This window comes from Brachionichthys hirsutus, chromosome 15 (assembly GCF_040956055.1).
Source record: "Brachionichthys hirsutus isolate HB-005 chromosome 15, CSIRO-AGI_Bhir_v1, whole genome shotgun sequence".
In the NCBI taxonomy this organism is placed as follows: domain Eukaryota; kingdom Metazoa; phylum Chordata; class Actinopteri; order Lophiiformes; family Brachionichthyidae; genus Brachionichthys; species Brachionichthys hirsutus.
This window is the reverse complement of record NC_090911.1, coordinates 10,437,006-10,464,304: the sequence shown is the minus strand read 5'-3', so window position 1 is coordinate 10,464,304 and position 27,299 is coordinate 10,437,006. Positions and strand designations below refer to the sequence as shown.

The window sequence follows — 27,299 nt, the reverse complement described above, 5'->3', positions numbered from 1 at the left end:
TCACTTGCCTGCATGAGGAGCCTCTCCTTCCTCAGTTTCTTATAAAATAAGAGAACATCTGGATCTGCCTTGACCACAGTCGGCTGGAAGTCCATCACCCTTAGACCCTGCAAACTTCGAGCTCGAGACAAGGCCACATAAGCCTGGCCGCTCTCAAACACACGCGCCAGAGAGATTTCCACACAGTCGAGAGTCATCCCCTAAAACATAGGAGGAAAAACGCACACACAGAAATTATTACAGATCAGGATAACAAACACTCTAGCACGCAATCGCAAAATTTAAAACACCTTCACACAAGTTACAAATTGTTTTCGTTTTCGATGAACAGGTTACATGCCAGAAGAACAGAGTGAGAGCCGAAACTATTAAAGTAGGGAATATACCGGTACTAAATATTTTCCCTGTGTGCAGCAATCACTGCATTTGCCTCAGTCTTCTCTGAGCTGTGGTGGAATTCACCTGGCTCTTGTGAATGGAAATGGCCCAGGCCAGTTTGAGCGGTAACTGCTGTCGACTAAGGTGGATCCCACTTCCGGACTTAAACACCCAGCGCTCAGGCCTCAGCGGTTCTGTAGCGCCACACAAGAACCGCACACGTGGAAGCCCTGCAGAATCAAAAAGGGACAAATCAATGCATGGAATGGATGGAAAAACATCGACAATCATTCTTGAAATACAATATGTGGCCTTTTGACTAAAATTTAGAAAATATTTGTCCTGCCGAAGCTACATGAAGAGTATTTGTGTTACGTTATGCATTATTTTGGAATCAAAAATAAAGGATGACCACACGCGTTTCTAGATAATAAATACTGACCACATTTTCCAGACTCAAAAGCCACCACAACTCCTCGTGCTCCGTTCACCAAACCCCGAGCAACGTCCAAGTTCTTCGTAAGCATGACCTGAAAAAGAACAAGTGTTACAAAAGGTACACATCAGTGGTGCGTGCCACACACACACACACACATACCTGAGCTCCCACTTTGAGTTGGATCAATCTGCTGACGGGGCAGTGAGCATCTATGGTCCTTTGCAGGGAGGGGTCACTGTCCAGCGCCTCAAAGACACGCACTGACCCTAAGGCACCCGAAGGTTAATAACATGATCTACACAGTGACAGTTTACCTGGTTATTCCTCCGACAGTCAGTGCTTACAAATTTAAAATAGATGAAACAAAAACAAAGAAACATCAGGAAAACAAGTGGATTCAGGCTGAGGCTGATGAAAGTTTCAGATACATTTCCACACAAAGCCGGTAATAAAACCACTTTTTTTCTCAAGCTGGGAAAGACACCAAACACTAGAATCCACACCTGGCAGCTGCTGAAGTTTGTTCTGGTTCGTCAGCTCCACATCATCCTTGTGCGTGCACAGCCGGGTTGCCAGGATACCGTCCCTCTCGATCTGATGGTAGGCGCTTTCCATCAGCCTAGCTGTGACTTCCTCCGTCACCCTGAACAATGTGAAGACGTTTGAATTGATTTGCTTTGTAGCATTCCACAAATGTAAAAACTACCTGCTGCGCTAAAGGTGAACTAATGTGCATAATATTACCTGCCCACCCTCACCGCCTGCAGGAGGGCAATGAAAGCTTGATCCGTTTGCCTTCGTACTTCCGTTAACTCCATGTTGAGCTGGACGACTTTACGCCAACTCCTGGCCTGCAGGATTAACAATAATAATAAACGGCCTGCTAATACGTAGGAAAAGATGTTAAAGTTTGACGTAGCAGCAGATGGCTGACCTGGAAGCAGAACCTGGCCTTTTCCTTTCCTTTAGAAACGGGAGGCAGCTGGAGGAAGTCGCCGCACAGGATCAGCTGGATGCCGCCGAACGGCTCGGTGGACCGCCTCACCGACCTGAGATTGAAGCATTCTATTATTATTATTTATTCCTCACTAGCTGGAACAGGGTAGGGTAGCGTAACTAAACTCAGCGCTCAGCTTTGGATTCCTCACCTGGCCACCGACTCGAGCTTGTCGAAGAACCGCGCCTCCACCATAGAGACCTCATCGACGACGAGGTGTCGACAGCTGGTCCAGTGCTGCAGCACGCCGGGCCTCTGGGCCAGCTCAACGCACTGCTCCAGCGGGGCGGAGCCAGAACCGATACCTGGAAACGGCACGGGAGGACAGACGGTCAGAGGGACGTCCACGGTAATATCTCAGTCTGCACCAAGGCACAACGACGAACCGGCGAAGTTGTGCAACGTCGTCCCTCCGATGTGGCACGCGGCCACTCCCGTGCTGGCTGTGGCGAAGCTGCTCTTTGGAGGAAGAGACCCCATTATTCTCCTCAACAAGAAGGACTTTCCTGTGCCTGGAAAACGACACATTCAGATCACAATAGAATATTTGACATCATCTCCATCAGCTGCTGAAGTGTATCGTGGCTTACCTGCGCTACCAGTGAAGAAGACGTTCTTGCCACTCAGCACAGCACTAAGAACGGCCTCCTGTTCTTTACTCAGCTTTCGAGATGACAGAGACAGGATGGGCTTTTTACTTGGGTTGGCCTTCACCTGAGACAACGACAGAGAGCATGAATAGAACCGGGGGGGGGGGGGGGGGGGGGGGGGTAAATGCTGATCGACCACGAATGACCTGTAAATGCAGCGATACGGTCGAACTCACCGGACTGAAGTTAGTGTCGCTCCTTGACCTTTTAACCTGCGGCCTCGCTCCTGCCACAGCCATCTTATTCGTACTCTCCACCAACCCTTTACGTCTCAAATCATTGACCTTCTGGATATCCTTCTGCTGCAGGGGGCTGATGGCCGTGAAGCCGCGAGGCCGGCCTGCCTTGACTCTCTCTCGGTCGCTGAGGGGCTTGATGTTTTGAAAGGCCTGGTGTTTGACGCTCAGGGTTTTCAGGAAGAGGTTCAGCTGGTCCGGAGGGCAGTTGGAGACGAGCACCTGGATGTTTTCAGGAAGCAGTTTGACGGTGCATTTGCCGTCTCTTGCAAACTTTGTGAAGAGCTTGAACTCTTTCAGGGGGTAACTTTGCGGGACTTTCCCGTCGTGCAGCCGCAGGATGAGTTCCTGGAACTCGTTCCGGCCCAGGATGACAGAGGCTTTCCTGAAGAGCTGCCTGCGGATGGCCTGGCCGGAGGAGTTGAGATGCTCCACCGTCACGCAGCACTGCAGCTGGGCACCGTCATCACCGTGAAACATTTCAGCAACTTTCTGCCACATATGAGAAGTCATCGCTCAAGCATTTATTTGCAAAAGTAAATGGAATAAAAATAACATGCTAACTGTACTAATGAGGTGAGAGAAGCAAACTTACCTTCGGTTGTAACTAAACTGTGACACGATCTTTGTCTCCCGTGAACACAAATGTCGATTTTCGAACTGTGCGAAAGCTCCTACCCAATGAAATAGGGGGAGATTTAACACATCAGCCAATGAAAGCAGAGGAGTGACGCCCCTGAAGCTGTACTAACCAATTGTCGATATGATGACAAATGACGTAAATGCGCATGGCTGCCCGGAAGTTGTAGCGGCTGTACCCTTGAAGCATCTATTCTAAACTTGTTATCAAGTTGGCAGAAGGGAATAGAGAGGTTTAACACCGAACTCTTCTGCCAACGCCATTGTTGTAAAATGCAACACAGTGTACATCAACAGTCGGAAAAAAAGCGTGTTGCATTGGCCGGGAATCGAACCCGGGCCTCCCGCGTGGCAGGCGAGAATTCTACCACTGAACCACCAATGCTTGTTTAAAACCAAGAGTTTTGATTACTATGACTCTACTTTGGTAGAGACATTTCTTGTTTTGGTCATTCAATAATGACATGTTGTTCCACGCATCTTATAGTTTGTGATTCTACACGCACATGTTGAAGTTAGAGCTGTTTGCCTTTTGGGGATTCCTTCGTAAAGGTTTCGTTGCAGTCGACGTGCACGTGTTGCTAAATTCCGTAATGGTGTTAGTGTGTTTGTACAGGGAAGAGTCTCAATAGTTCAGAGATGGAATATTGTGCTAATCTAATCTAATCTAATATATTTATTGGACGAGGTGCCATGTCTTTGAATCAGGAAGGGTTGACCTGCTGGAAGAGGAGTGAATTGGTGACTATGATCATAACGGCAGATTGATTCCTTCAATATTAGCCTGAACAACACACAGATACAGAAAACACTTTGGTCAAGTCATATTTTATTGTTAAACTAGGATATAACTGCGAAGCAGCATTTCAACTCAGACGTGATTAAACATGGCTCACACTTTTTTCATTCTAAATATCTGCATTGGGTATTTACTATTGTGTTTAATCTGCACATGTAATAAAAATCCCTTCTTAGCTCTTGTACATTCACATGTAAAAGATCACTATACTTAACACTGACCAATCCTCTCCTTTTTTCCATAAATCCCTTCCTCAGCTCTCCTTTTTAATCCACATCCCCACCTTCATCCCCATCATCAGCACATGCTAGGAACTCTTTCTCAGGTAGGAGGCCATGTTCGTTGAGAAATGCCTCCACGTCTGTTGCAAAGAATTCCTCGTTGAAGTGTCGGTTAATAGCCAGGAAATTTGCCAGTAATTCCCCGGCTTTGTACACCAGCAGGGCCGGGAGAACCTGAAATAATATTAACATCTTTCCTCAGAGTTCTAAACAATAGGTGAATTATCATAGACTTTCTAAGGGCAGGGAAGAAATTGGATTAAAAGAAAAACAGATCTAAGAGTATATGTCTTTTGAAACAGCCAAACAACAAGGAGAAAATTAGCTATTTAGACTATGTAAAAAGGGAAAATAAGTTGCCAACTACATCTATCTGTATTTTATGTCTCACTTGGAGGAGTGTCTGGATAAGAATACCAAAAAATCATAATTTATCTCGTAAAAAGGACGCATTTGCATTTATATATTTTTTAATTTGCGGCATTAATATTATACCTCCATCATTTCCAATACTGGTTTGGTTTTAAACTGTTTACTAACCTCAGGAGAGAAACGCTCAGCCGCGCCCGACGCCACAGCATCGATTCGACAGAATTTAACACTGGGGTACTCTGAAGCGAGACAATCCAGGCTTGAGTTCAACTGTTCACAGCCTGAAAGACAAATAATGCATAAATGGACAATTAAAAACCACAGGAATACACAAATGGACACTGCAGTTTATATTGTGGTTGTAACCAATCAGCTAAGACATAAAAACACATCAGTAAAAAACAAAGAAGAACCTGTGACACCGTGCTGATAGATGTGGACGACCACTTGCGTCATCCGATGTTCCTTTTCTATGACTTCCAGGAAGTCTTCTCCACTCTCAAGCTCGTGCACCGCTTCAAACGTTGGACAGAAGCTCAGGCGCTCGTGCATTTCCTGCATACACTGTTTCCTGTAGCGCTTCAGGCAACGCTCATCCTCCTCTTGGATAAGTTCATACTCCTGAACACTCATCTAGAGTGGAGAAAGTCTGCATTATTGGTTTGCCCTTTAGAAATATTAAATGTTTTCAAAGCATCCTCTCATTAATTAAGAGTGAAATCTTATGTAATAGCATTTCCATCAACCTTTCTGTTGACTCTCTCCTTGTCATCCTCTCTTGGACTTGACATTTGCCTGAGCAGCTCTTTTTTGCTTTGAGGGACGGTCTGATCCACGCTGTCCAACTTGAACCTTCGCCAGTCATTAATGACACCTTTGGGTCCTGCACACCCAAAGAAAAGTCTTCAGTTTTATTGCAAGGCATCCCCACACTCATCGGAACGGCTAATCTCCTGGGAAACGCCATACTGAGTGAGTTTATGGCTGCTGCATCTTTTTGATTAATGCATCTGACCTGTGTGATTTGCAGGCAGCACCTCTTCCTCCTGAGCGGAGCAAGACATCTTGATGACAGTCTGCAAGACAGAAAGAGCTTGGAGCAAGCTGGGTTCGTGCGGTTAGACACCCTGTCACAAACACTTACCGTTAGCCAGGCTGATGATCACTTATCAGATTATGGAGAGATAACCAGGAGTTTGGCATACCTCGGGCATCTCATTAATCATGTGTGAGTGTGTACTATGACTATTCTATTTAGTTTTTATTAATCGCAGGGAAATGTAAAAATATAATATTACTGCACACACGGAAACAATAAATTAGCATAATATGTGATTCAACATGTAACATGCATTCGTAACTCTTTTAGTGCATGTATAAACTCAAAGTAAACAAATGAAGTATAACCTAAATCATTTATTTTGAATTTAAAGGAATATTATCACAAGGAAACCTCTTCTTTCAACGCTGCATTGTTGATGCAGCTAAGCTGACAGGGCTGCGAGGTCTTAATCAATGCTGCGTCAGTCATAAAACTGATCATGCCTATTAGCTTAAGACAGATCATTCACTCAGGTTGTCATCGCGATACATTTCTTATACAGGTGGCTTTCATAAACTTAAGCTTGATCCAGAACATGAACTGTAATCTTCCACTCTGGTGGTTTTCACATTAAAAAGATGATAAAGGAACCTGCATGGATGTGCATTGTTATATACACTATGAAATGCTGCATATGCAAAACTGTACTGTATAGCCAAACATGATCTGACTGAACCAATATCATCCATATCCATTCACTGTGTCGCTGCAAATACACATTTCCAGGCTGTAACAATAAATACATACAGAAAAATTATAACATCAGTTTATGGACGAACAACGTGAGTGAGTTTCATACAGAAGCATTGCAGTGCAGAGAATCTAACCTCACCGGGAAAAAACAACAACAGATACACAACTGACAAACTTAAAGCACAATTATATCTGCATGGTGTAAAACCTCAACGTCCATAAATTCTTACGTTTTATGTCCTGAATGAGAACTGATGTCTGTCCGTGTCCTCTACTGAGTAGTGCATCCAGAGACAGAACTGACAGGGGGGGGGGGGGGGGGAACTTAAGTTTAACAACAGAACATGAGAGGGTGGGGAGAGCGATGAGGGAATAAGCTTCATCATCATCATCATCATCACTGAAACTGAAACTGACTGTTCTCTGATGCTGTCCAACATGATGATGGGGTGATAGCCGGTTTAGTGTTATTGATTGACAATAGCAGTTTAGTCACCTCAGTAGATAACATGCATTAAAATACAATTTTATTTATTTTCTGAAATTCCTTGTAAACCATGAGACACATGATATGTGAAATAATCCCCACAGCCCCCTCTAGTGCCCCTGAAAGTGGGTTATTGGTCCGTTCAAAAAGCTTTCTCATACATAATAGATTTCACGTGGAACTTGTATTAATTTAGAACACATGTATTGGACAAATAATTGTTCAAAGAGCTGATATGAAGCCATAACAACGCCATGTCGGAATAAAAATAAACATTATCGTCCCTGGGTGGGCTCGAACCACCAACCTTTCGGTTAACAGCCGAACGCGCTAACCGATTGCGCCACAGAGACAACTGAGTCTCAACGGTCATAGTAGAAACCTTTATCTAAACCTCAATCCCCATAGTACATTAATCGAACAAGGTGCCATTAAACATAGTATATTATAGATCAAACGACAGAAGAAAAGGAATTAGAATATTAAAATCTTTACCTGTGGTGTAACTCACCGTGGCGTTATAAGGCTTCTCTCCTGCTTCACCCGGCGATCCAAGACAAGATATTTTCCGTACAAACAACGCGATTAATTGGTGCCAATTAACTACCAATACTATAGTTAACTGAGACCCGACAGAGACTTAAACCAACGAAAAAAAAAGGTAGAGATTATGCCATAACTCTATTTAGGGAAAATACGGTGCACCTAAAATCATGAAGCAGAGTGGCGCAGCGGAAGCGTGCTGGGCCCATAACCCAGAGGTCGATGGATCGAAACCATCCTCTGCTAAAGTAAATATATTTTTTATCTAAACAGTAAGACTAAATACCAACACCCGACTACAACGTAACACATTGATCTGACTTTAATACCACTACTCTTTTATCGAGACATATCCCGACAGTTGAGGTAGCGATCAGCCCACGTGTTTGTAAACGTACACGTAGTTCCACAGATCGATCACAGGAGACACGCCAGTGGTAATCAAAGAGGCCAGAGTAGGTCGCAGTTTACCAGACAATCAATGAAACAATGAACAGAACATGAGATGGCAAATCATTTCCAGACAAAGCTACCATGACGATAAACATTTAAACCCTGTCTCGTTTCAGCTGAACTGTACTAAGTATTTATATTTACAGGGCTGTAGGTACAATGCACTTCATATTGGATATACAGAATGTTATGTACAAGGACTGGTGCTTCCACCTTCACAGAGATGTGTATTACCCTGACAACATGGTCCAATCTCATCCATCTTCCACCGCTTATCCGGGGCTGGAGTCCCACGGACGGTAACCGAATTAAATAGGTGAAATGTCCCTTTAACCTGACATACGGACCCGGTTGCCTCTCCTGCTGATGCCACATCAAACGTGTGACGCCACAATTGCGCTGTCCATTATTATTGTCACCCCATTTTCCTTCCATCCATTCAAAACTCACGTAGACGGTCAATATTCAAGGTTCACACGGAAACCTAAGCAGTGCAAAATGCTGCACACACACAATGGTGGACCTTCATTGTCATCTGCTATAGGAATGTATCTCCATGTTGCACCTTGAAGCAGATGAATATACACACGCGTACAAAAATCCTCTGGAGAGCAATGGGAAATGTGTGTGTGCAAATATATTCTCTGGCAACACAGAGGCATTTGTACTCAGATGTCGAAGTATATATATATAACTGTGAATCAGTACGTGCAAGTGTTCCTGGCACTTCCTCCCCCTTTGTTTTCTACAGTTTGTTTCATCCCGTATGGAACTTTCCGCCTGCGCTCCTCCTGCTTCTAGAGGGTCTGCTCTGTGCTGGAGGCAGAGATGTCCAGGAGTCTCCAGGCTGCGCTGGGGTCCAGCTCCTCCTGGTCACGACACAATGCCCAGACATACATCATCCGCATGACCTTGCCCTGTTGAGGAGGGGAGATGGGCGGAGGTCAGGCCCAAAGAAACCACCGAGGCCGATTTATACAGAAAATATTGACTCAGATTAAGATGGAGCTCTACATTCATTTCATACGCATGCTTTCAGAGAGAATGGACAGCACCCCTACAAAGACACATGGATGCATGTCGGTGATGTCATTTAAATCAGACGCATCTATTTTTCTGTGTAAATTCTGGTTTCTGTTGGCATGCGGCGAGTATTGTATTGTGTATTAATACACCAAGCTGGTGCCCTTTCCGCTACATCGCGTCACCGACGGCTACAGAAAGGACGTGTTATGTTATTGATCTAATCTCAGACGTTTGTCTTGTTTCCTTCCTTTAACTCTCTCCGAGTAGCACAGACAGCTGATAAAGTCACGAGGAGTCAACTGACCGGATCCCCTTCAACGATTTCTCCTTTGGGGCTGCGGATCACCATGACGACCTGAGCCTGGAAGGTGATTATCAGCACTGGGCCCTGCTCCATCATTTTACCCATCGCCAGCTACAGTGGGCAAACATTAAATGAGAAGAGCACACTTACAAAGCAGAAACACAAGTGCGAAGGCTGGTGCGAAACACTTACATCAATGTTATCAATGTCCAGGACTTTGGACTGGAAGAGCAGTCCCAGAGCTCTGGCCTGTTGAATGGGATGGGCCAGCTGACTGTAGGTCTGAGGACGAGGCCACAAAAACACACATTTAAACATGAAAATGATGCGACTGAAGCCGACAGATAAACAAGTACCTTCGCCTTCTCTCCTGCTAATTTGGACAATACTGCAGAATAGCACTTACTGCTTCATAGCACCAGTCTTTTAATACATCCAGCTCACCACGGATCATAGCCTGCAGAAAGGATGACGACGTTTCAATTGGTGACGGCTTCAAAGCGTTTCAGCTGGACTGTAAATCTCACTCATTTTATTTATTATTTACTCCTTAAGTCAAATTAAATTATAGCACAGACTTTGCCAGGAGTCTTCAACATATGAATAGACAATACTTGACATTAGGTACAAGGTAAATCTTTAAATGATGAAGTGTTCTAGTACCATTATGTTTTCCTTAATACAGTAATACTCAGTAATCAACCAAAATGTGTGAAAGTTCAGTGTTATTTTCTTTTTTTTATACTTATTTAGGAAAACTGTTCCTGCAATGTTAAAGAAAATGACTAATTCCTGGATCCCGATCTACAGAATCCTTTGACAGACTTGTTCCTGGCCTCGGCCCAACCCCGCCACAAAAAGAACCAAATGAATGGACTAAATTAACGGGTTCTGGAGCTGCAGTTTGTGAGTTTTTCTTGTGGCAATGATTTGAGGAAGCTGGCAGACGACTGCATGCGTACCTCCAGTATGTTGGGGATGATGTCTTTCTCACACTGCTTGAGGAAAGAGTCCTTGTCAAAGGAGGGGTCTGCCTTCACGATCTCCGTCATAACCTCAGACATTTCTGTCTTAGAAAAAAGGCCTCCTGGACAACAAGAGTCAGCAACAGCAAAGAGATCTTTCAAGTACTATTTGGGAACGTACAAACAAACATATTAAGTTTATATCTTATATCAATGCTTTTCCCAATATCCACACTGATCAGTCTTGACTGCCTGCCACTCATTCAAAGCTGATTAGAGAATGAGCCGTCAATTAGAAACCATTTGAAACATCAACAACAAGGAAGACGGCGCGTTACCGAGGAAGTCGGTGACTCTGTCGGTCACAACTCTGGATGCTCTGATGAGGGCATTGTCACTTTCATCATATTTCATCTTCATCTCAAAGAACCCTGCAGGGAACAAAAAAAGAAACGTGTATAATAGTCTAAACCTGCAGCACTGAGCTTTAGGAAGCCGATCGTGAAGCGTTTGCTTCCCTCAGAGCAAATTGCACATGTAAATACTGTAGGTGATTATTATTATCATTATCAACACCAATCCTCTAGTGGCTATAATAAGTATTTTAAAAATGAGGATTCTCTTACTGTTGACAACAATATTATTGTCCTTGAAGTCTTTCCACTGCTGGAACCACTTTGAATCCTTGTGAAGAACGACGCCCATCGCCTCCCTGCGCCACAAAACACAAGCAAGTCACTTCCATCGCTTGGCACGCCCAGAACAAAACAAGTTAGGGATCATGAGAATATTACCAATTATTAGAAAATATATCTCAACAGAGGAATGTGTGAAACCAGGCTTAGTTCCAAAGATCTACTCACTCATTGGCCTCAAATACTCTGGAGTCACTTTCAGCTCCTTTGGAGGAAAAATCACTTCTTTTCCTCAGCTGGGAAGGAGCTCTGTAAGGGCCGGCATCGCTGATCTCTATCTCCTTCTTCATGCTCTCCACACTCTACAGTTTTATTCCAATGGGTGAATAAAAGATTATCTTATTTTAAGGGTGAAACCTTGGATCTTATGATCACCCTGTTTCGCCTTCTGACCTGTGAGATGGCTCTGAACGCGGTGGTTTTGCCAAGTTTTTCTCCTCCTTTGGAGACCGACTCAGCAGAGTGCAATGCCATCCTGGTTGCTTCCTCAACACCTTCTTTGATCTTCTTCCCAATGTCAGTTCGACTCACCTCCTCAAGTCCCTACGGCCAAAACATCAGCACACACACACACACACACACACAAGAACAAAAATACAGATGCAAACCAAATACAGTACCAGAATGTACGACCATCATATTGCTACTATCTCACCTCCCTGACATTGCCTGACAGTGAGCCGATGGTCTTCTTGAACACCTCTGAGGTCTTCACCGTCTCGGCTTCGATAGATTTCTAATTGAAGAATTACAGAAAGATGTAAAACTGACCCTGGCTGGCGCAAAGAGGTTACATTTTGTTTAATTATATGAATCAAAGAGTCATGGTTTACAATCAAATCACAGACGGTACAAGTTAAGAAAGTGTTCTCACGTATTTCCTCCGGGCTTGCTGAAGAGCATCGGACTCGTCAAGCCTCTTGGCCTCTTCTCTGAACTTCTTTATGTTTTCTTTCATCTCCTGGTTCTTACTGAAATCCTGACGCAAGTTGTCCACGAATTCGCCCAGGAAACCTTTACGCGCTGACGCATATCGCACCTATCGAGGCAAACGCAAAAAAGTGACATGGGGGAAAATACAGTGAAGTGATAAATAAATCCCGGGGAAGCCCACATCCACAACGCTCAGGAACTCGTCAGCGAGTACCTGCAGAGCAACAGCTGGGCTAACACGTAGCCTGTGGGCATCACGCCTCCGAGATGAGGAGACCAGAGACCGGGAGCAGACAGCCAAGGCACGCCTGCCAACCATCTGCAATAGAGAGCCACAGTCAACGACGCCTAACGCAAAGACACTGGCTTGACCCTTTGCTTTGCATCAGTTGGTTGATCCTCCAGGATTTGCACAATTTTGAGGCTCAAACATTCAGATTATCTGAAAATTAAATATTCAAATTATTTCGGTTGTATTGGACAAGAGATAATACCATCATTAATAATAATAGTTATTGCTGTATAGCAGCGAATCGATGTCAGCAGCGCCTTTCTAAACAAAGTTCTAGGATTTTTAACCCCCCCCCCCGACCCACAGCTAGGATTTATCCTGCAAATTAAAACACCACCGTTAACCTGACGTGTTGAACAGTAAACAAGAACGGAATGAACCGGGTCGTGGGTCTGATGCAACGAGGCCTGTGTCAAACGGAGCTCCCGCGCGCCGCTATCTAGTTTAGAACACGCTGGGAATCCTTCACGTCCCTAGAGGCGAAGAAAATGGATGTAAAAAAACATGTGCGATCCTTCACGTCACCAAAGCTTCTGTCGGAGACACACGATGGACATGTTTGACTGACTAACCTCGTAGCACCGACACACGGAAGCTGCCATCTTGGTTGTGAACTGTGCGCGCGCGGATCAGCACGTGCGTCCTTGCAGCAGCTGACTTCCGTCTGACCAATAGGATTAGAGTGTGTGAACTGGGGGCGTGACCAAATGTCAGCAAGATTTAAAGGTAAACCCCACTCTCAACGACGTCGTAGTAACAATAATAATAATAATAATAATAATAGTAACTTCCTCCAGTCGACAGGTTCTATGTAGGATAATAATAATAATAACAATAATAATAATAATAAATTATGAGCATCATTTTCTGCATATTATTTAATTTCGCTGCTAAATGGATGGTATCTGGTAAACAGCGCCCCCCAGAGGAAGGTATTCGAGGTGCAGGGACTCCTCCCCTCCCTCTGCGGAGTTGGGAGCTCTTCCCTTCTGCGGCCAGCTTGCCTGCCTTGACAGCCATAAACTGGCGCAGACTCGTAGCATAAAGCTTTGGGATTATTTTTTCTTGCATATAGCAACATTTCATATTTGTACTTTTCATACATCCTCTTCCGAAGACAAGCGGTTGGAGCGGCCTCGTCTAGAATGGGGAACCGAGACGATGAGTACGATTTCTTGTTCAAAGGTAAAAATAAAAGATAACTGCTTCCCCACCGACGGAGCTATGCTTCATAAATGCCTATAGGTCTCCTATTGCGTCTTTCTCCACTGAGCAAATGTCCGGATTTTCTAAAGAAACAAACTGTTTTTTGCCTGGATGGTAATCCGTTGTCGTTATTACAACATAACGCTGTCATGGTGACATTAAAACGATTACAGCCATATTTATACACCCTATGCTTGATCAACCTTTGTTTTAACATGCTATTAACTTAAACTTCTGGTTTCATGACATTTCCTTATTTACAGCCTGCATTGATCATTAATCAGGTGTCTGATACTGAGCCATCCCTCCTTGATAATGCTCATAACTTTGTGTGTTCGCGTCATCGTGGCAGCCCCGATCAGCCCAGTGAGTGATTGAGACGGCACCAGCCTCAGGTCCGTGTTTATCCCCAGCTGGCTCCAGAACTCCTGTGTTTGATCCTGGGCCTGCTGATTCAAAGGGCCATTTGGAACAAAGTATCCTCTGTGGGATGAATAGAGCATCTGCCGGAGGCTCCGACTCTCTCTCTCTCTTTCTCTCTCTTTCTCTGAGCCATCCTCATTGGACCCGGCTGAAACAGGAAGGGCAAGACGGCGTGAAACTAACGCTCATCAGGGTTTTGATGAAGCGCTGTTATCAGCTTCCTGCAGCCTGAAGCAGGAATATCGACGGAGGGTCTCCCGTTAATAATTCATCCGTGTCGTCTGATTCATTGCAAAAAACTTCTAAGCATTACTTCACTGCACATTTAAGTTGGATTCCACTGTTTAAACGCACTGATATGTGAAGCAACATGTCTCTCTGCTGCCTCACCCCCCCTTCTCTCCCTCTCCACAGTCGTGTTAATTGGGGACTCGGGTGTAGGGAAGAGCAATTTGCTCTCTCGATTCACACGGAATGAGTTCAACCTAGAGAGTAAGAGCACCATCGGGGTGGAGTTTGCCACACGCAGCATTCAGGTGGACGGCAAAACGATAAAGGCTCAGATCTGGGACACGGCAGGACAGGAGCGCTACAGAGCCATCACCTCAGCGTGAGTCCACTTCTATGTGATGCTGACCATCCGGCGAGTCGCACGAGGGCAATCGCATTGGCTACAGTTGGAATCTTATCCATGTCGACTAGATACCTCAAAATAAGACAACCTTTGGGGGACGCTCATGTTCTATATGCTTAACTAGACTGTACAAGTGCAGATTTTTAAATCTACGTCAGATGCCTTGACATCCGCTGACATCCCTCCTGTTCTTGATGCAGGTACTACAGAGGAGCGGTGGGGGCGCTCTTAGTTTATGACATCGCCAAACACCTGACCTATGAGAATGTGGAGCGCTGGCTGAAGGAGCTGCGGGACCACGCTGATAACAACATTGTCATCATGCTAGTTGGCAACAAGAGTGACCTGCGCCACCTCAGGGCCGTGCCCACAGACGAGGCCCGGGCCTTTGCAGGTACCGGAGCTCGTGAAAAGCCATCAGACATGCTACGCTAAAAGCTGCTCTATATAGCCTGTGCCAGTTCTGATAATCACTATTGTGTGTTTGTTCTCTGGGGATAGTAAGAGCTTTCCCCTGCATCTGCAATCTAATGGATTGTTTCTTGCCTATACCTTTCCTTAAATATTATTCCATATAATAAAGATTGTATTAGGTTGCTGATCAGAATAAGCTTCTGTTCTCATCAAAGGTATTTTTTTTTCTTTTCTTATCCCTTAGAAAAGAACAATCTGTCTTTCATAGAAACTTCGGCATTGGATTCGACAAATGTTGAAGAAGCCTTCAAGAACATTCTTACAGGTAACAGAGGCCAGACACCAGAGCTACAGAATAATAACGTTATATGATGCGACGCCAAGAACACATGCAAGGGGAAACACCTGATCTATTCCCTCTACCATTTTTTTTCAAAACCAGAAATCTACCGCATCGTCTCGCAAAAGCAGATTGCTGAGCGGTCCGCCCATGACGAATCCCCAGGAAATAACGTGGTGGACATCAGCGTGCCGCCCACCACGGATGGCCAGAGGGGGAGCAAGCTGCAGTGCTGTCAGAACCTGTAGCCCATGACAAGCGGCTCTCCTCACCTGGATCGATTATTAATTGAAATCCACACCTGCTACGTACGGTTCATCCAGTATTGTCAGAATCATCCCTTTTGGCGTTCAGTGGAGTCGATTCCTCTATGTTACCAGAAAGAGGTGTTCAAATCGTTTTCAAATTATAATCTGGCCCAGGTACAGTCTGCAAAATGCTAGTGCAAAAACAGGACTGGGGGTACTCATTAAGTAGCTACCAGGTATCCATGATAGTGTAGCGGAATAGCTTTAGCTGAGAGCTTGTGAGGCCAGATGTCTCCCTGGTAGATGCTGCTTGAGGTCCCACATCGGAGGCTTGGACTCCTGCCTGTTTCAGTTGTACCAGCAGTCCTGTTTTTGGTCTTTCTGCCTCATTCAGTCATCATCTCAGAAGTGGCTGTGATGCCGCTGACACTTATTTCATTTTGTGTAAAATATATTATATTTTTGTTTTGATAGCTTGTCTGCTCACATACATTATATTAATGCCATGAAATAAAAAATGTCCAATATTAAGGACCTTCAGAATCAATGTTGTTGTTGGCCAATGCAAGTTAGAGATGCAAGTTAAAATAAAATAAAAAAAGCAGCTTTCGGAGACTCCAAGCCTCTGCAAAGCAGCTCGTGATTGGATTTACACTATGCACATAAATTGTTCTTGGCATGTTTATACACCAACCATGAAAAGTAAAAGTGAATTGGACTTTATGTGTATTTTTAACTGAGTTTTGAATCCGTAAATGGGGTTTTCAATGTTAAAATGTAATATTCTTCCTGACCTCATTCTCATTTATCCGGATTTCCGTGTGGTGACGTGACATGTCAATCAACTAGATGGCCAATCAGATTTCAGAGGGAGCTCGGCCACCTCTCGCTCCGCCTTTTCCTGGATAACAGAACTACGCAGACAGCGCTCTTAGCATTAGCTTTTTGTGTGCATGAAATCGGTGAAAGCTGATATTTGTTTCGCAAGTACATCGTTTAATTAAAAAAAATGTCTTGACGCTTTGACACTTCGATAGATTCGTGTGATTAGCAACAAGCAACTGCTGAGTCCAAAGGATGGAAAGTCGTCAGCGTAAACTGCTCTACTTCCGGATATCTTCCTGAAACCCGAATGGGTATTTCCGTAAATATACGGCCACATGACTTAGTAGACCAATCATGACGCTACACGTCATATCTGGTCGACGTGTTTGCGCGCACCTTTTTGTGGGAATTCCACCACGTTTAACAAATAAACCTACTGGCGCTTTGATGGAACACAAATACGAAAATCAGCGGAAATGGTGAAACGTTGTAGTCACGGTTTGTGTAACACCGACGACCGGTATCCCGAGCGTCTGGAAGGGGGTGTAAGGTTTATTCCCTTCCCTAAACCGAAAACCAACTACGATAAATGTCTGCGTTGGATCAAACTTTGTGGAAGACCACACAGCCAGTTGAATCCATCAAGAATCAACAGAAACAGATATGTCTGCACGAAGGTATTATTCTCCATTGTAGTAAGAAAATCACATATAATGTGATGCTTCTACATAAATAAGCCTGTTATTTTGAGATCATATTAATCTAAAATAATTGTGGATTGTTTAACAATAATTGGCTATATATATATATGTATGAATGATTTAGAAATTGATGATTTTGTGTCTCAGCACTTTATCACTAATAAGCCGAGTGAGGAGTTTCCGGATCCCTTACCTGCTGATCCCGTTTGTAAAATGCCTGTCGCCCGCCAAGCCCCAATTAACAGGAAAATCCTGGGCCTATCTTTTTTACCTCCTCAACAAAGGTTAGATTATGAATTTCTGTCTTCCATTTGAGTGCACATTTACACATGTATATCAAATAAATGCAGTACATGGAACCATTATCATTATCACATTAAATTCAGATTCATCTTTTAATCTTTTAGTGCTGACATCGAGGCAAACATCAAGGTAGAGGATGCCGCTACTGTAACAGGTGAGACGAAGCCTTACTGTGGAACCCGGAATGCTGCAAATCGTAAATAATTAAAACGTGAATAATGTTCATGAAATGAAAAAAAAAAAAAAACATATATGGTTGTTTTTTGTCTTTTTGATATACATTTTAATGGCATTCTTCTCATTAGTTAAACCACAAGACGTTAGATTGGAAGCAAATGCTTTTGGACTTGTCGACAAATTCAAAATTAATGTACGTTTCAGAATTAGAGGCAGTAAAGTTGCACGGGATAGGTGATGTTAAGAAATTTACTCTGATATATAATCAATCATATAATGAACTTAGTTGGTGAATTGTGGTCTTTGCTCAGATATGTGCTTACTCAATCATGTAATCGGAATACTTTATTAATCACAAAGCGAAATTGGTGGTCAAAACATGTCAAGGTCATTCTGTATTGTCTGCTGGACAAGGTTAAAATAGCCTCCCATAAGGGCTGTAGGTTCTTATCATAGATTAGACTCTTGGTTGGAGACCCTTTTAGGTAAAGGCCGAGAACCCTCTGTGAGAATACCGTCATACTCCTTTCGTTCTCTGTCCCTCCAGATCACCGACAGCGTCTTGTCTGTAAGGAGGAGGAGGAGGAGGAGGAGGAGGAGGAGGAGGTGGAGGTTCCTGCTGACCAGCGACTCTGGAAACAGGAGGTAAAGTCCAGTATGGACCAAGAGAACCCAGAGCTTCTACACCTGAAAGAGGAGCCAGAGGAACTCCACACCAGCCAGGAGGAAGAGCAGCTTGTACTGAAGCAGGGGACTGATGCCATCATGTCGACTCCTACTTATGAGAGGGAAGATCAGACTCTGTACGCGAAAGCTGGAGATGCTGCAGCACAGACGGAGCCTGTTGTCAGCATGCCGGTTATAAGCTCTGTGGTAGGAGCAGCAGACATCGGCCTGCCGATCTCTAACAGCTCGCATGGTGAGAAAGGTGAAACGAGTGGAAAAGATGCGGAGACCGAGGCCCAGCTTCAATCCCCCGGCAGAAAGAAGAGACAGAAGAGGCCATGCGTTTGCACAATATGCAAGAAGGGTTTCACAGAGCGTGGGCACTTAAAAGTCCACATGAGAACCCACAGGGGCGAGAAGCCTTACAGTTGCGGCATATGTGGGACACATTTTGCACAGAAGATTCACTTGATTAATCACATAAGAGTCCACATCGGAGAGGATCCTTACAGTTGTGAACTGTGTGGGAAACATTTAATAGATCATTATTCTTTGAGGAAACACATGAGAATCCACACGGGCGAAAAGCGTTACAGTTGTGAAATGTGCGGAGAACTTTTCAGGTACAACTGTTCTTTGAAAAAACACACGGAACGTGTCCACCGTGATGGGAAGGCCCTCTGAAATATCCGGGAAAAAAGATATTCAGGATATAAACTGACAGCCTACCGAAGATTCCATGCAGGAAAAGAGCATTGCATTTGCATTATATATATATATTATATATTTGTTAAAGAATTATTAACAAGTATTGATTCATTGTCAACATGTAGTAGTACATTGTACTAAAATGATTTCTTGTTATCATGAATGAATGTTTTGATGTTTGTTTAAGAAAGAGGTTAAATAAAAGATTCTGGCTAAAAAAGAAGAACTTAAATGTGTTAATAGGGGGTTTGGACCCAGAGACAGGAAACTGCACCGAGGTCTTCATCAAAGATGGTCAGAAGGATGAAGACTGGAAGGAGAGAAAATATAAAATGATGGAACACCCGAAGCAATAGTTGTCAGTTCCACGGTATTCCATTTTGAGAGATCAAACATCAAGGAATTCTGTTTTTTGAGACGGTGTTGGTATGAACAGTTCCTGAATTGATCCACATTCAAAAAAAATAATCTAATTGGATCACTCTGATCTGCAGTGTGAGCGGAGCCAGAAAGAAACGTTGGCCCTGCAAAGCGACCTTTGACCTGGACTACCTTCTGATTTTTTACATATACACTATTAGACTAACATTTTATCTTCAGTTAGTTTATTTGATCATCTTTGTCTTCCACATTCTCACTAAATACATAAAACACAAAGATCATTAGCATCGGAAAGAGAGACCAGCAGACGAACCGTAATCCACTTTGATTTAATCCAAGAGTCCCTTTATTGCACAATAACCCTACTTACCAGATGATGCAGCAGGAAGACTACAATTACACAAAGTACTTTTAGTGTGTTGCTCAGACTGATTGACATCTTTTGCACCTTTACAGAGTACCAGCAGGATGCATCTGTATTTCTATAATCAGATAAAAACACTGGAAACTCCTCGATTGAAGAGTTGCATGTCTTGCGATGTCAGACAACTAGCGCTCCCCGCTAAGCCGCTCAGCTAATGGTGCATTTACAAGTGGAGCAGGGCCGTTTCGCTAATGCCCTATTAATGACAAAGCAGAGACGTCATCCAATCAGAACGCAAACACGTTTGCACACCTTCGACACTTCCATCCCTTTACACGTTACCGCTGTGCCGTTTGACGGCGGCGGGAAGTGTTTAACGCATATAGCACCAACCCTCACAGACCCCGGTGATGAGTGCGATAAATATGTGATGGCTTTCGCCGGTTTTCCGAACAGGACATTGGTTTGATTTGCGTTGTTCACACAGCAATCAGGAAACACGGTCGTTCAGAGTATAGGCTCGACTGTTGGTACGAGCGACTGTCGCCCCGGATGTTTTTAGATCGGTACGCTCTGCCGGGCTGTTGGATGCCCATTGTTCAAAAAACAGCTAAATACATTGTGAAGGGCTATGGGGAATTACAGGTAGTGAATATGTTTCATATTATACTTTAGTAGCATGCTGAATCATTTATTTCCTGCTACAATTGCTTGTGTCTTAGTATTTCATACATTTGTGTCACAGGCGTACAGTCAGGCTGGACAGTCCATCGTCCATGAGTCCACGTCTCCCTCACATTTCAGCACTGGCTGTCCTGTGACCGCTCTGTCTTTCAACATGGAACTTTGACTCCAGAATGAGTTTTTGCCCAAAACCTCTTCTTCTTATTAGTTCACATGAAGTGCTTCAATAAAAGAAACCGGGAGGAAAGAGTAGCTCTCTCCTCTCAGAATGGTCCACATCAAGTGCAAAAGTTCATTCATATAATTACCTTTGTTTTTGTCGTTTGTTTTTTTTAAAGAGCGTTTCAGTGGGTGTTATTTGAAATATTCCTCTGCACTCATACGATGGTCTCATCAGTCATTTTCTTGGTCAACTTGGTTGGCACAGAACGCTGGGTAGTGTGTGCCCCTTTCATGTCGGGCATGAGCAGGCGCACTTTCTGATTGGTCCTCCTCCACTCCGAGTACAACTGACAGTGATACCGAAACGACACCTAAGATTGGATGAGAGGTGCGAGACAGAAGAAACTGTCACACATCTTTTTTTTAGCAGACATATTTTTGCGACACAGGACAGGATTGCCACTCTTTAACTTTGTTGAAGTGCTATTCAACGTCACACGGGCACAAGAAAAGAGTAAACATACAGTATATATTTATCCAATTAAAGGGATTTGATGTTGTTTTTATTTAGTAATTAGTGTACAATTTCAATTAAACGGGGAGCAAAATATAAAATATGAATGACAGGACACTTAAAACGTTCCTGATAGTGAAATAGCACCTCTTCAGAATTTAGTTTTTCAGGTGTAGGGGTTGACGTGACATTTAGGGTAAAAAGAACTCAGGCCTTTAAACGCGGATTATCTTAATGAATTTAAACACTGCTACATGCACGTAAATACAGGTGACATAACAAGCGACATTTATAATCATGTCAATTAATATGACTATACAATAACATCAACATGTAAACTCTTGTAACCAACTTTGTAAATAACTCATATTTTGCCATAATAATACAAAAATATAAGACAATTTACAAAAATTGTGAACTTCTACCATTTCAGGAAGCGTACTTTCCAGCCATTTGACAGTAAAAGGTTAATATAGATGTCAATTGACTGTACCTCCATCACACTGAGGTTTTCTTTAAGCAACATTTTTTCAAAAGTTTATGCACAAATAAGTAGAAGATCCGTCCCCATTTTGACAGCAGCACAGAAACTTCACAGGAAATCAAATGTAGCGTTATTTATTTATTTATTTACCAGTGTCCAGAGGATGTAGATGGTGAAGAGGGCGATGGTGAGCGCGATCAGGCCGACAGCTTCGAGTCGGCTCTTGAGTTGCAGGTGGTCCTGGGCTCCCCTCAGACACAGCCAGCCGGAGATGGCAGCCAGGGGCGTGATGAGAAGGAAGCAGGCCATGTCACACAGCAGTGTGCGCTTCTCACTGCGAGGACCCGGGTCCTTCAACCACTGAGGGAGAGCAGAAGAAACGAAACCATCCGCTGAACTGAAAATCACGTTTTCAACCTCATATCTGACGGCAAACTATTTAAGAAAGTACAAGTTCAAATAAAAGCCCATCGCTGTGGATAATGAACGTTTAAAGATGATGCCTACGGAGTTGTGTCTATTTTATTCCAGGGTTTAGTATAGACCCTCTAACCTGTGTGAGTGGCTGCGGCCGTCGTTCGATGGTGAATTCCGTGTGACACAGTTCGCAGTAACTGGTGTTGGAGGAGGACAACCACTTCTCCAGGCAGCTTTTGTGCACTTTACCCAGAGTTCCAGTGCAGTCGCAAGGGGAGAGCAGCGTCTCCCCCCCAGCTCCCTCGTGACAAATCCGACACATGCCCACATCGCTGCGGAGCAGAGCAAATGAAAACGTGATGAATGAAAGCGTAATTACAGCGTCATCGCAGCCGCCTCAGAGTTCACGCTCCCCTTACCTCTGCAGGCTCACCGCCTTGACGACGGTGGACAGCGGACGGCCATCTTTAGCTGTAACCTTGGCAATGTATTGGGCCTGTGTGGTAGAATCAGACTCCTCCGACTCCTTGGAGGCATCAGATTCAGCGCTGCCAGTGTAATCACAAAGGGTACCAGGCAGGTGACAGCACCCTGAAGACGTCATGACTCAGTTGACGACGATGTTTTCAGCGAGACCAGAAGAGCGTCTGATTTCCCAGACCTTTTGTCTCTTCCTATGGCCAGCTACAGAGGAAATGACGGGTGGACTATGACCGGGACATAAACTGGAGACGAAATATAGTGGGACCTGTAATGACATCATAAATACAACATGGTGCTATTCTTGTAAGCCTGTCAAATGTTTTTTTTTTCATTAGTTTAATGCCGACTGGATACAAGTGAAGATGACACAATAAAGATGGCAAAAAGCATGCTTAAAAGTGATCTCGGTCTCCGAATGCCTGAAAGAGTTGTTTGCTTGATATAAACCGGACACACAACCCAATAGATCTTTCAAATCAAGACTCAAAAGTACTAAATTACCAAATGGGTCCATCAGTACAAAGGCGAGTTCAAATAATGCTTGAGTCATGCAGAAATGACTGAAGATCAAGATGCCTAAAGAAAATGACGAATACGTTAAATCGCATGTTTGACACTTTAGGACTTATTACAAGTAAGTTCTAGCTTTTGGGTGAGACGTGTTTATGACTGTAGGGATTCTCGTGGACATTTTTTGAGGACATTCCGTGTCTTCTACCTCCTGAAGCTCCACGGTGATGCAGACCAGCAGAGCCATTTGCATCCATTTCAGTCGCTACCGCAAACAAATGAATAAACCTTACTGGTTATTGCGGGCGATCTAGCGACATAGCATTCTTTTGATTTCATATTACAAGCCTGAACATTAAACGTGTCAGCTGTTTGCGCCGCAGATGTAAATCGTGTATTTACATCGGCTATAATTGGCTGTGAACTCAAGATCGATATTGTGGCATTTATAATAAACCAATTTCAAAAGGAAAACCACGCGAAGTAGCAGAAAAGCTAGCTGCTGTGTTATATTAGCAAGGTTGTATAAAACAAGGATTAAAAAAAACATACGCTAGCATAAAGCTACTCACCCCCGACGGCCTCCCTTTTCTCGCTTGGCCTTGGCCCTGCTGCGCTAACCGGACAGTCCTAGCTGCAATTTATGACATCGACATCTAAATAAACGCTGGTGATATGGCGGGATACATACGACGTCCTTTCCATGGCGTTTATTAGACCTTCCTCGGATGCCTTCGTGAGGAAAAGTGGGAAGAATTTGCCATCTTCACTCGGAGAAACCTGAAGGCTAAAGTGGCTAACAGGCTAGCAACGGGCAAGCCTACCTCGGCTCAGCTGTGCGCTGGTCACGTGACACGCTGAGCCCTTCACTGTCATTCAGGGTGTTGTAAAATTAATGGCGGTGCCCTCCCGTAAAATATTCAAGTAAGACACAAGTACAGACAGAAGGTTGCGCATATATGGCTTAATTTTTAAACATTGGATAGCGGAATAACTTTAAGGTAACATTAAAAAGTCAGCCGCCGGAGAACTGCACTGAAAACGGAAACCTCGACAATTTGATTACTTTTCAACGAAATTCTTGTTCTGGACGTTTCAGTTCACAATTTACGAGGTGACTGGAATGCAGCATATGCGCGCAAAAAAAAACAACAAAACAGATGTAATAACGCCACAGTCTGCAGATAACGCGTGATTTGAGACTGTCTGGACACAGTGTAAATAAAAAAATGTACACTATTTTTGTTTTCATTATTATTCTTGTAAAAGAATCCTCGTCTCCGGATTCATGGTTTGCACCGACGTTACAATATGTTTCAATTAGGAGACGGCTTTATTAACGTCATCCACCTAGAAAACCGATTTAATAAGGCAGATAGATAGTAAATAACAACACAGCCGCTAGGTAGAGGCATTTAGTCCAGTCGCTCTCACAGAGAAGGAAAGCATTGGACATGATTGTGTTTACAGACATGGCCGTGAGGTTTGTTAACAAAGCAAAACAAAAAACATTCGTCAAATTGTTTTGAATATATGACAATTACCACCTGGGGATTTAAATATTTAAAGACCTGTGCATGTGTTTTTTTTGGGCTGCAGCTTGATGAGAGAACAGCATCAGAGTCAACAGATAAAATAAACCGATTAAGAAGGCCGACTCTATTAATAGCTGCGAACTAGAGGACCTGGTGGAGATCAGACAAATTGACGCCCATCATTAATAATCCTGAGCGTCCTCTCCACCACCTTCTGGACAAACAGAGCAGTTCCTTTTCTGATAGACTCATCCAGCCCAGCTCTGCTTTACAAAACGGTAACTTGAGGACACATCTCCTGCCTAATGCACCAACTCTGTACAGCAACTCACTCCTGTGTGGCAGGTAGATTTAACCCATTTACACAATGATTACTTACACGTTTTAATAAGCCGTTCCATCTGCCTCCATTTCTATTTGGATAATTGGTGGATAATTTACTTCATAAAGTCCTGGTCATATATATATATACAGTAATTCATGTAATATTAGTCATAGCGTGATTCTCCACCACAACTGTAGGATATACTGTAGAAGGATTTGTGCAGGAGACAAACAAACTTAACCAAGGTATCTCAGGTAAGTATAATTACAGTTTATAGATCACTACAAAGAAAAAATCTGCATGTAAAGCAGCCATTACCATTCCTCTGCAGTAAAATGCTGTCTACGCGATTGGCTCTGATAATATAATTTATTAATTCCTCCCTGGCATATTGTACCTTGATACTTTGCAAATATTTAATTTCATCAGGGGTCTGTGCAAGATTGGATATGTAGTTAAGATATTTTTAAACTGGGAAAGGTACTGCTGTAATATACTTTGGTTAAACTAGATCTTAATTGGGGATTATATAAGATTGCGATGTTAGGAGTTTGCAGCATCTTGATGCCATGGGTTTTATGTGTATGGTACACATGGGAAAACTTCACTGTCACAGAGTTTATATGGGTTCAGCAAAACCAGGTTTATGAACCATTGTGGATTGTTGTCGAAACACCATGTTTCTCATTAGCTTCTCCACCCGTTTGGTCTGACAGAAATCACAAGACTACTTCTGTGCATATCACGGGAGATGTGTTAGTGGACTTTAACACTAACAGACATGCACATCACACACGTTGGATGCAGTGAGACACTTTTTTTTAAATCCTAGATTATTTTTGAATGAAGGTTTTCAGATATTTTCTGTGACTTTGAGTCACTTCAAAGAGTTGTGCATTTCTGAGCGTAGACGTGGTTTGAGTTGAACAAATGACAGATTTAACAAAATATGACGATGCTTTTGTCAGAGCTGTAGCTACAAATGCTTATTTTCATTTTCGATGCGTCATAATTCTAAACAGCTGCTGCAAGCATGTCTCCTTATCATGGAATGACCGGAGTCAGCATTTACAGAAGTCTGATTTAACCTTACTCCTTTAGGTCAAGCTGTACTGCCCTTTGCTGTCTGTAGCTGCAAAAAACTATCAACAACAGCAATACAATACTTTGTTTTTGTCTGTGTGTGTAAATCTCTGAATCTGTTAAATCTCTGATATCTGATATCTGATACTTCGCCACGTAAAAAGCCCATTTCTATATAATTTCTATCCAGCGGTGCCACATAGAGAACGTGAGAGAGGTCATGGGAGACAAGACAGACCAAACGTATTGACAGCGTTTGGTTTTCAATAACGGTAGACGTTAATTCAGTTGCTGTGACTCGATCTCGTGATTCTTTCAACTTTAAGCACCCGTGGAAGCTATCATTGGGCCTCTCATCCTCTGCTGCACACTTGTCCCTGTGAGAAAGACACCGAATACATCTGAATTACTATTGTTCAAGGTGCTATTGATTCGTTCTTGTGATTCATTTCCCATTTACTCAAAAGCCAAATTAAAGCTACATCAGAATTTCATTGAAGTTGATCAGCGACTATTCTGGGTTTAAACCAATATTTATCCATCACAATATTTATTTAGGATGCTTTGGACTTTCTCCTTGTACTTGCCACATTTAGAGATAACAACAGTCCCACAGCAACAAAACAAAATTTGACAGTTTTAAATGTAAATGCATTATGTACAGTAGTAAGAATTTCAGAATTTGAATTTCTCTATATGATCTCAACTGTTTTTTTTGTCACATGAAGGTACTGAAAAACTGGCACACAATAATAATTTTTCTGTCACAACTGACATAATAATTACATGTCCAGCAGTAGAAATACAAAATAATATCCCTTTTTTTTTTAGAAAACATGTAACAGAAATTTTTGAAGAAGATTGAAGGATGAAGGTGATTATCTAAATAAGAAAAATCTGAAATGATTATTACATTTGGATGCTTTGGAACACCTTATCTCAGAGCAGACGATTTCATGAGAGCAGATATGTTTTTAAAAAAGAGAGAGCGTGAGAACACATAAAATAGAATTAATACAACGTTTTCTGAAATCAAAAATTCTCAATTCAACTTTCTTTTTTTTTTGCTTTATATAATAACAAGACACACACTCTCCCCTTTTATCTGACAGATAATCAGTTCTCCAGCATCAGTCATGAGACTTTCATAACCGCTCTAATGCAGGACTTCACCATACTGGTTTTTATATTATGAATGGGAACAGTGGAGCCATGTGCATGAGTCCAACTGGTCGTAGTACGCTCCCAATTGCAAACGGTTTTGATTTGTTCAGATCCGTTATTGAATCAGCTTAGTGTAGTCAGCTGATGTTGGAAAAGAAAAACGCAGCTTTTGGCACTGTTGCATTGAAAAAAGAGAATTAATTCCCTGCCATGCTATCAATGTGGTTGAACACCGTTAGGGGAACTGACAGTTGAAGCCAATAT

The 27,299-nt window shown here is 43.1% G+C and overlaps 5 protein-coding genes and 3 non-coding genes across 8 annotated transcripts in view; 2 read left to right on the top strand and 6 right to left on the bottom strand.

Annotated features, from left to right (window-relative positions):
* The window catches only part of pif1 (PIF1 5'-to-3' DNA helicase homolog (S. cerevisiae)), a 7,923-nt gene extending 4,743 nt beyond the window's left edge, over positions 1-3,180 (bottom strand). The window contains exons 1-11 of the mRNA XM_068748926.1: positions 2,641-3,180; positions 2,405-2,528; positions 2,201-2,326; positions 1,966-2,119; positions 1,752-1,866; positions 1,562-1,668; positions 1,321-1,460; positions 977-1,083; positions 821-908; positions 463-608; positions 5-200 (exon numbers count right to left, since the gene is read on the bottom strand). Of these exons, the coding sequence (XP_068605027.1) occupies positions 5-200; positions 463-608; positions 821-908; positions 977-1,083; positions 1,321-1,460; positions 1,562-1,668; positions 1,752-1,866; positions 1,966-2,119; positions 2,201-2,326; positions 2,405-2,528; positions 2,641-3,180 (1,843 nt within the window). The remainder of the gene's footprint in view (positions 1-4; positions 201-462; positions 609-820; positions 909-976; positions 1,084-1,320; positions 1,461-1,561; positions 1,669-1,751; positions 1,867-1,965; positions 2,120-2,200; positions 2,327-2,404; positions 2,529-2,640) is intronic.
* Positions 3,181-3,653: 473 nt separating this feature from the next.
* trnag-gcc (transfer RNA glycine (anticodon GCC)) lies at positions 3,654-3,724 on the bottom strand. Its single transcript has one exon. It is a non-coding gene; the product is annotated as a tRNA-Gly (tRNA).
* A 680-nt stretch (positions 3,725-4,404) lies between these two features.
* Positions 4,405-5,855, bottom strand: LOC137904923 (phosducin-like). Its single transcript, XM_068749139.1, has 5 exons — positions 5,807-5,855; positions 5,538-5,674; positions 5,205-5,424; positions 4,960-5,072; positions 4,405-4,593 (listed from the first exon to the last, which is right to left on the bottom strand). Exons 1-5 carry the CDS (start codon positions 5,853-5,855, stop codon positions 4,405-4,407), a joined length of 708 nt encoding a protein of 235 aa, XP_068605240.1.
* A 1,497-nt stretch (positions 5,856-7,352) lies between these two features.
* On the bottom strand, positions 7,353-7,426 carry trnan-guu (transfer RNA asparagine (anticodon GUU)). Its single transcript has one exon. It is a non-coding gene; the product is annotated as a tRNA-Asn (tRNA).
* A 364-nt stretch (positions 7,427-7,790) lies between these two features.
* trnam-cau (transfer RNA methionine (anticodon CAU)) lies at positions 7,791-7,862 on the top strand. The gene has a single exon. It is a non-coding gene; the product is annotated as a tRNA-Met (tRNA).
* A 192-nt stretch (positions 7,863-8,054) lies between these two features.
* On the bottom strand, positions 8,055-12,888 carry LOC137904496 (mitochondrial import inner membrane translocase subunit TIM44-like). Its single transcript, XM_068748684.1, has 13 exons — positions 12,857-12,888; positions 12,207-12,311; positions 11,934-12,098; positions 11,715-11,795; positions 11,453-11,602; positions 11,228-11,361; positions 10,991-11,076; positions 10,703-10,795; positions 10,362-10,486; positions 9,806-9,856; positions 9,592-9,681; positions 9,400-9,510; positions 8,055-8,986 (listed from the first exon to the last, which is right to left on the bottom strand). Exons 1-13 carry the CDS (start codon positions 12,884-12,886, stop codon positions 8,867-8,869), a joined length of 1,341 nt encoding a protein of 446 aa, XP_068604785.1. The 5' UTR covers positions 12,887-12,888; the 3' UTR covers positions 8,055-8,866.
* A 454-nt stretch (positions 12,889-13,342) lies between these two features.
* LOC137904659 (ras-related protein Rab-11B) lies at positions 13,343-16,141 on the top strand. Its single transcript, XM_068748863.1, has 5 exons — positions 13,343-13,469; positions 14,328-14,523; positions 14,748-14,941; positions 15,206-15,286; positions 15,404-16,141. Exons 1-5 carry the CDS (start codon positions 13,430-13,432, stop codon positions 15,547-15,549), a joined length of 657 nt encoding a protein of 218 aa, XP_068604964.1. The 5' UTR covers positions 13,343-13,429; the 3' UTR covers positions 15,550-16,141.
* Positions 16,142-19,633: 3,492 nt separating this feature from the next.
* On the bottom strand, positions 19,634-22,539 carry LOC137904735 (E3 ubiquitin-protein ligase MARCHF2-like). Its single transcript, XM_068748937.1, has 4 exons — positions 22,355-22,539; positions 22,072-22,267; positions 21,669-21,878; positions 19,634-20,891 (listed from the first exon to the last, which is right to left on the bottom strand). Exons 1-4 carry the CDS (start codon positions 22,537-22,539, stop codon positions 20,736-20,738), a joined length of 747 nt encoding a protein of 248 aa, XP_068605038.1. The 3' UTR covers positions 19,634-20,735.
* Between the last annotated feature and the right edge of the window lie 4,760 nt (positions 22,540-27,299).

Excerpts from the sequence above, each read along its gene's own strand:
- LOC137904923 (XM_068749139.1), bottom strand. The coding sequence starts at position 5,855 with ATGTCTTGCTCCGCTCAGGAGGAAGAGGTGCTGCCTGCAAATCACACA. Across the intron at positions 5,675-5,806 it reads GCTGCCTGCAAATCACACAG|GACCCAAAGGTGTCATTAAT; the intron begins GTCAGATGCATT and ends TTGGGTGTGCAG. Across the intron at positions 4,594-4,959 it reads CTGAGCGTTTCTCTCCTGAG|GTTCTCCCGGCCCTGCTGGT; the intron begins GTTAGTAAACAG and ends ATATTATTTCAG.
- LOC137904496 (XM_068748684.1), bottom strand. The coding sequence starts at position 12,886 with ATGGCAGCTTCCGTGTGTCGGTGCTACGAG. Across the intron at positions 12,099-12,206 it reads GCCCAGCTGTTGCTCTGCAG|GTGCGATATGCGTCAGCGCG; the intron begins GTACTCGCTGAC and ends TTGCCTCGATAG. Across the intron at positions 9,511-9,591 it reads TGGACATTGATAACATTGAT|CTGGCGATGGGTAAAATGAT; the intron begins GTAAGTGTTTCG and ends TGCCCACTGTAG.
- LOC137904659 (XM_068748863.1), top strand. The coding sequence starts at position 13,430 with ATGGGGAACCGAGACGATGAGTACGATTTCTTGTTCAAAG. Across the intron at positions 14,524-14,747 it reads TACAGAGCCATCACCTCAGC|GTACTACAGAGGAGCGGTGG; the intron begins GTGAGTCCACTT and ends TTCTTGATGCAG. Across the intron at positions 14,942-15,205 it reads CGAGGCCCGGGCCTTTGCAG|AAAAGAACAATCTGTCTTTC; the intron begins GTACCGGAGCTC and ends CTTATCCCTTAG.
- LOC137904735 (XM_068748937.1), bottom strand. The coding sequence starts at position 22,539 with ATGACGTCTTCAGGGTGCTGTCACCTGCCTGGTACCCTTTGTGATTAC. Across the intron at positions 22,268-22,354 it reads AAGGCGGTGAGCCTGCAGAG|CGATGTGGGCATGTGTCGGA; the intron begins GTAAGGGGAGCG and ends TCTGCTCCGCAG. Across the intron at positions 20,892-21,668 it reads TCTACATCCTCTGGACACTG|GTGTCGTTTCGGTATCACTG; the intron begins GTAAATAAATAA and ends ATCCAATCTTAG.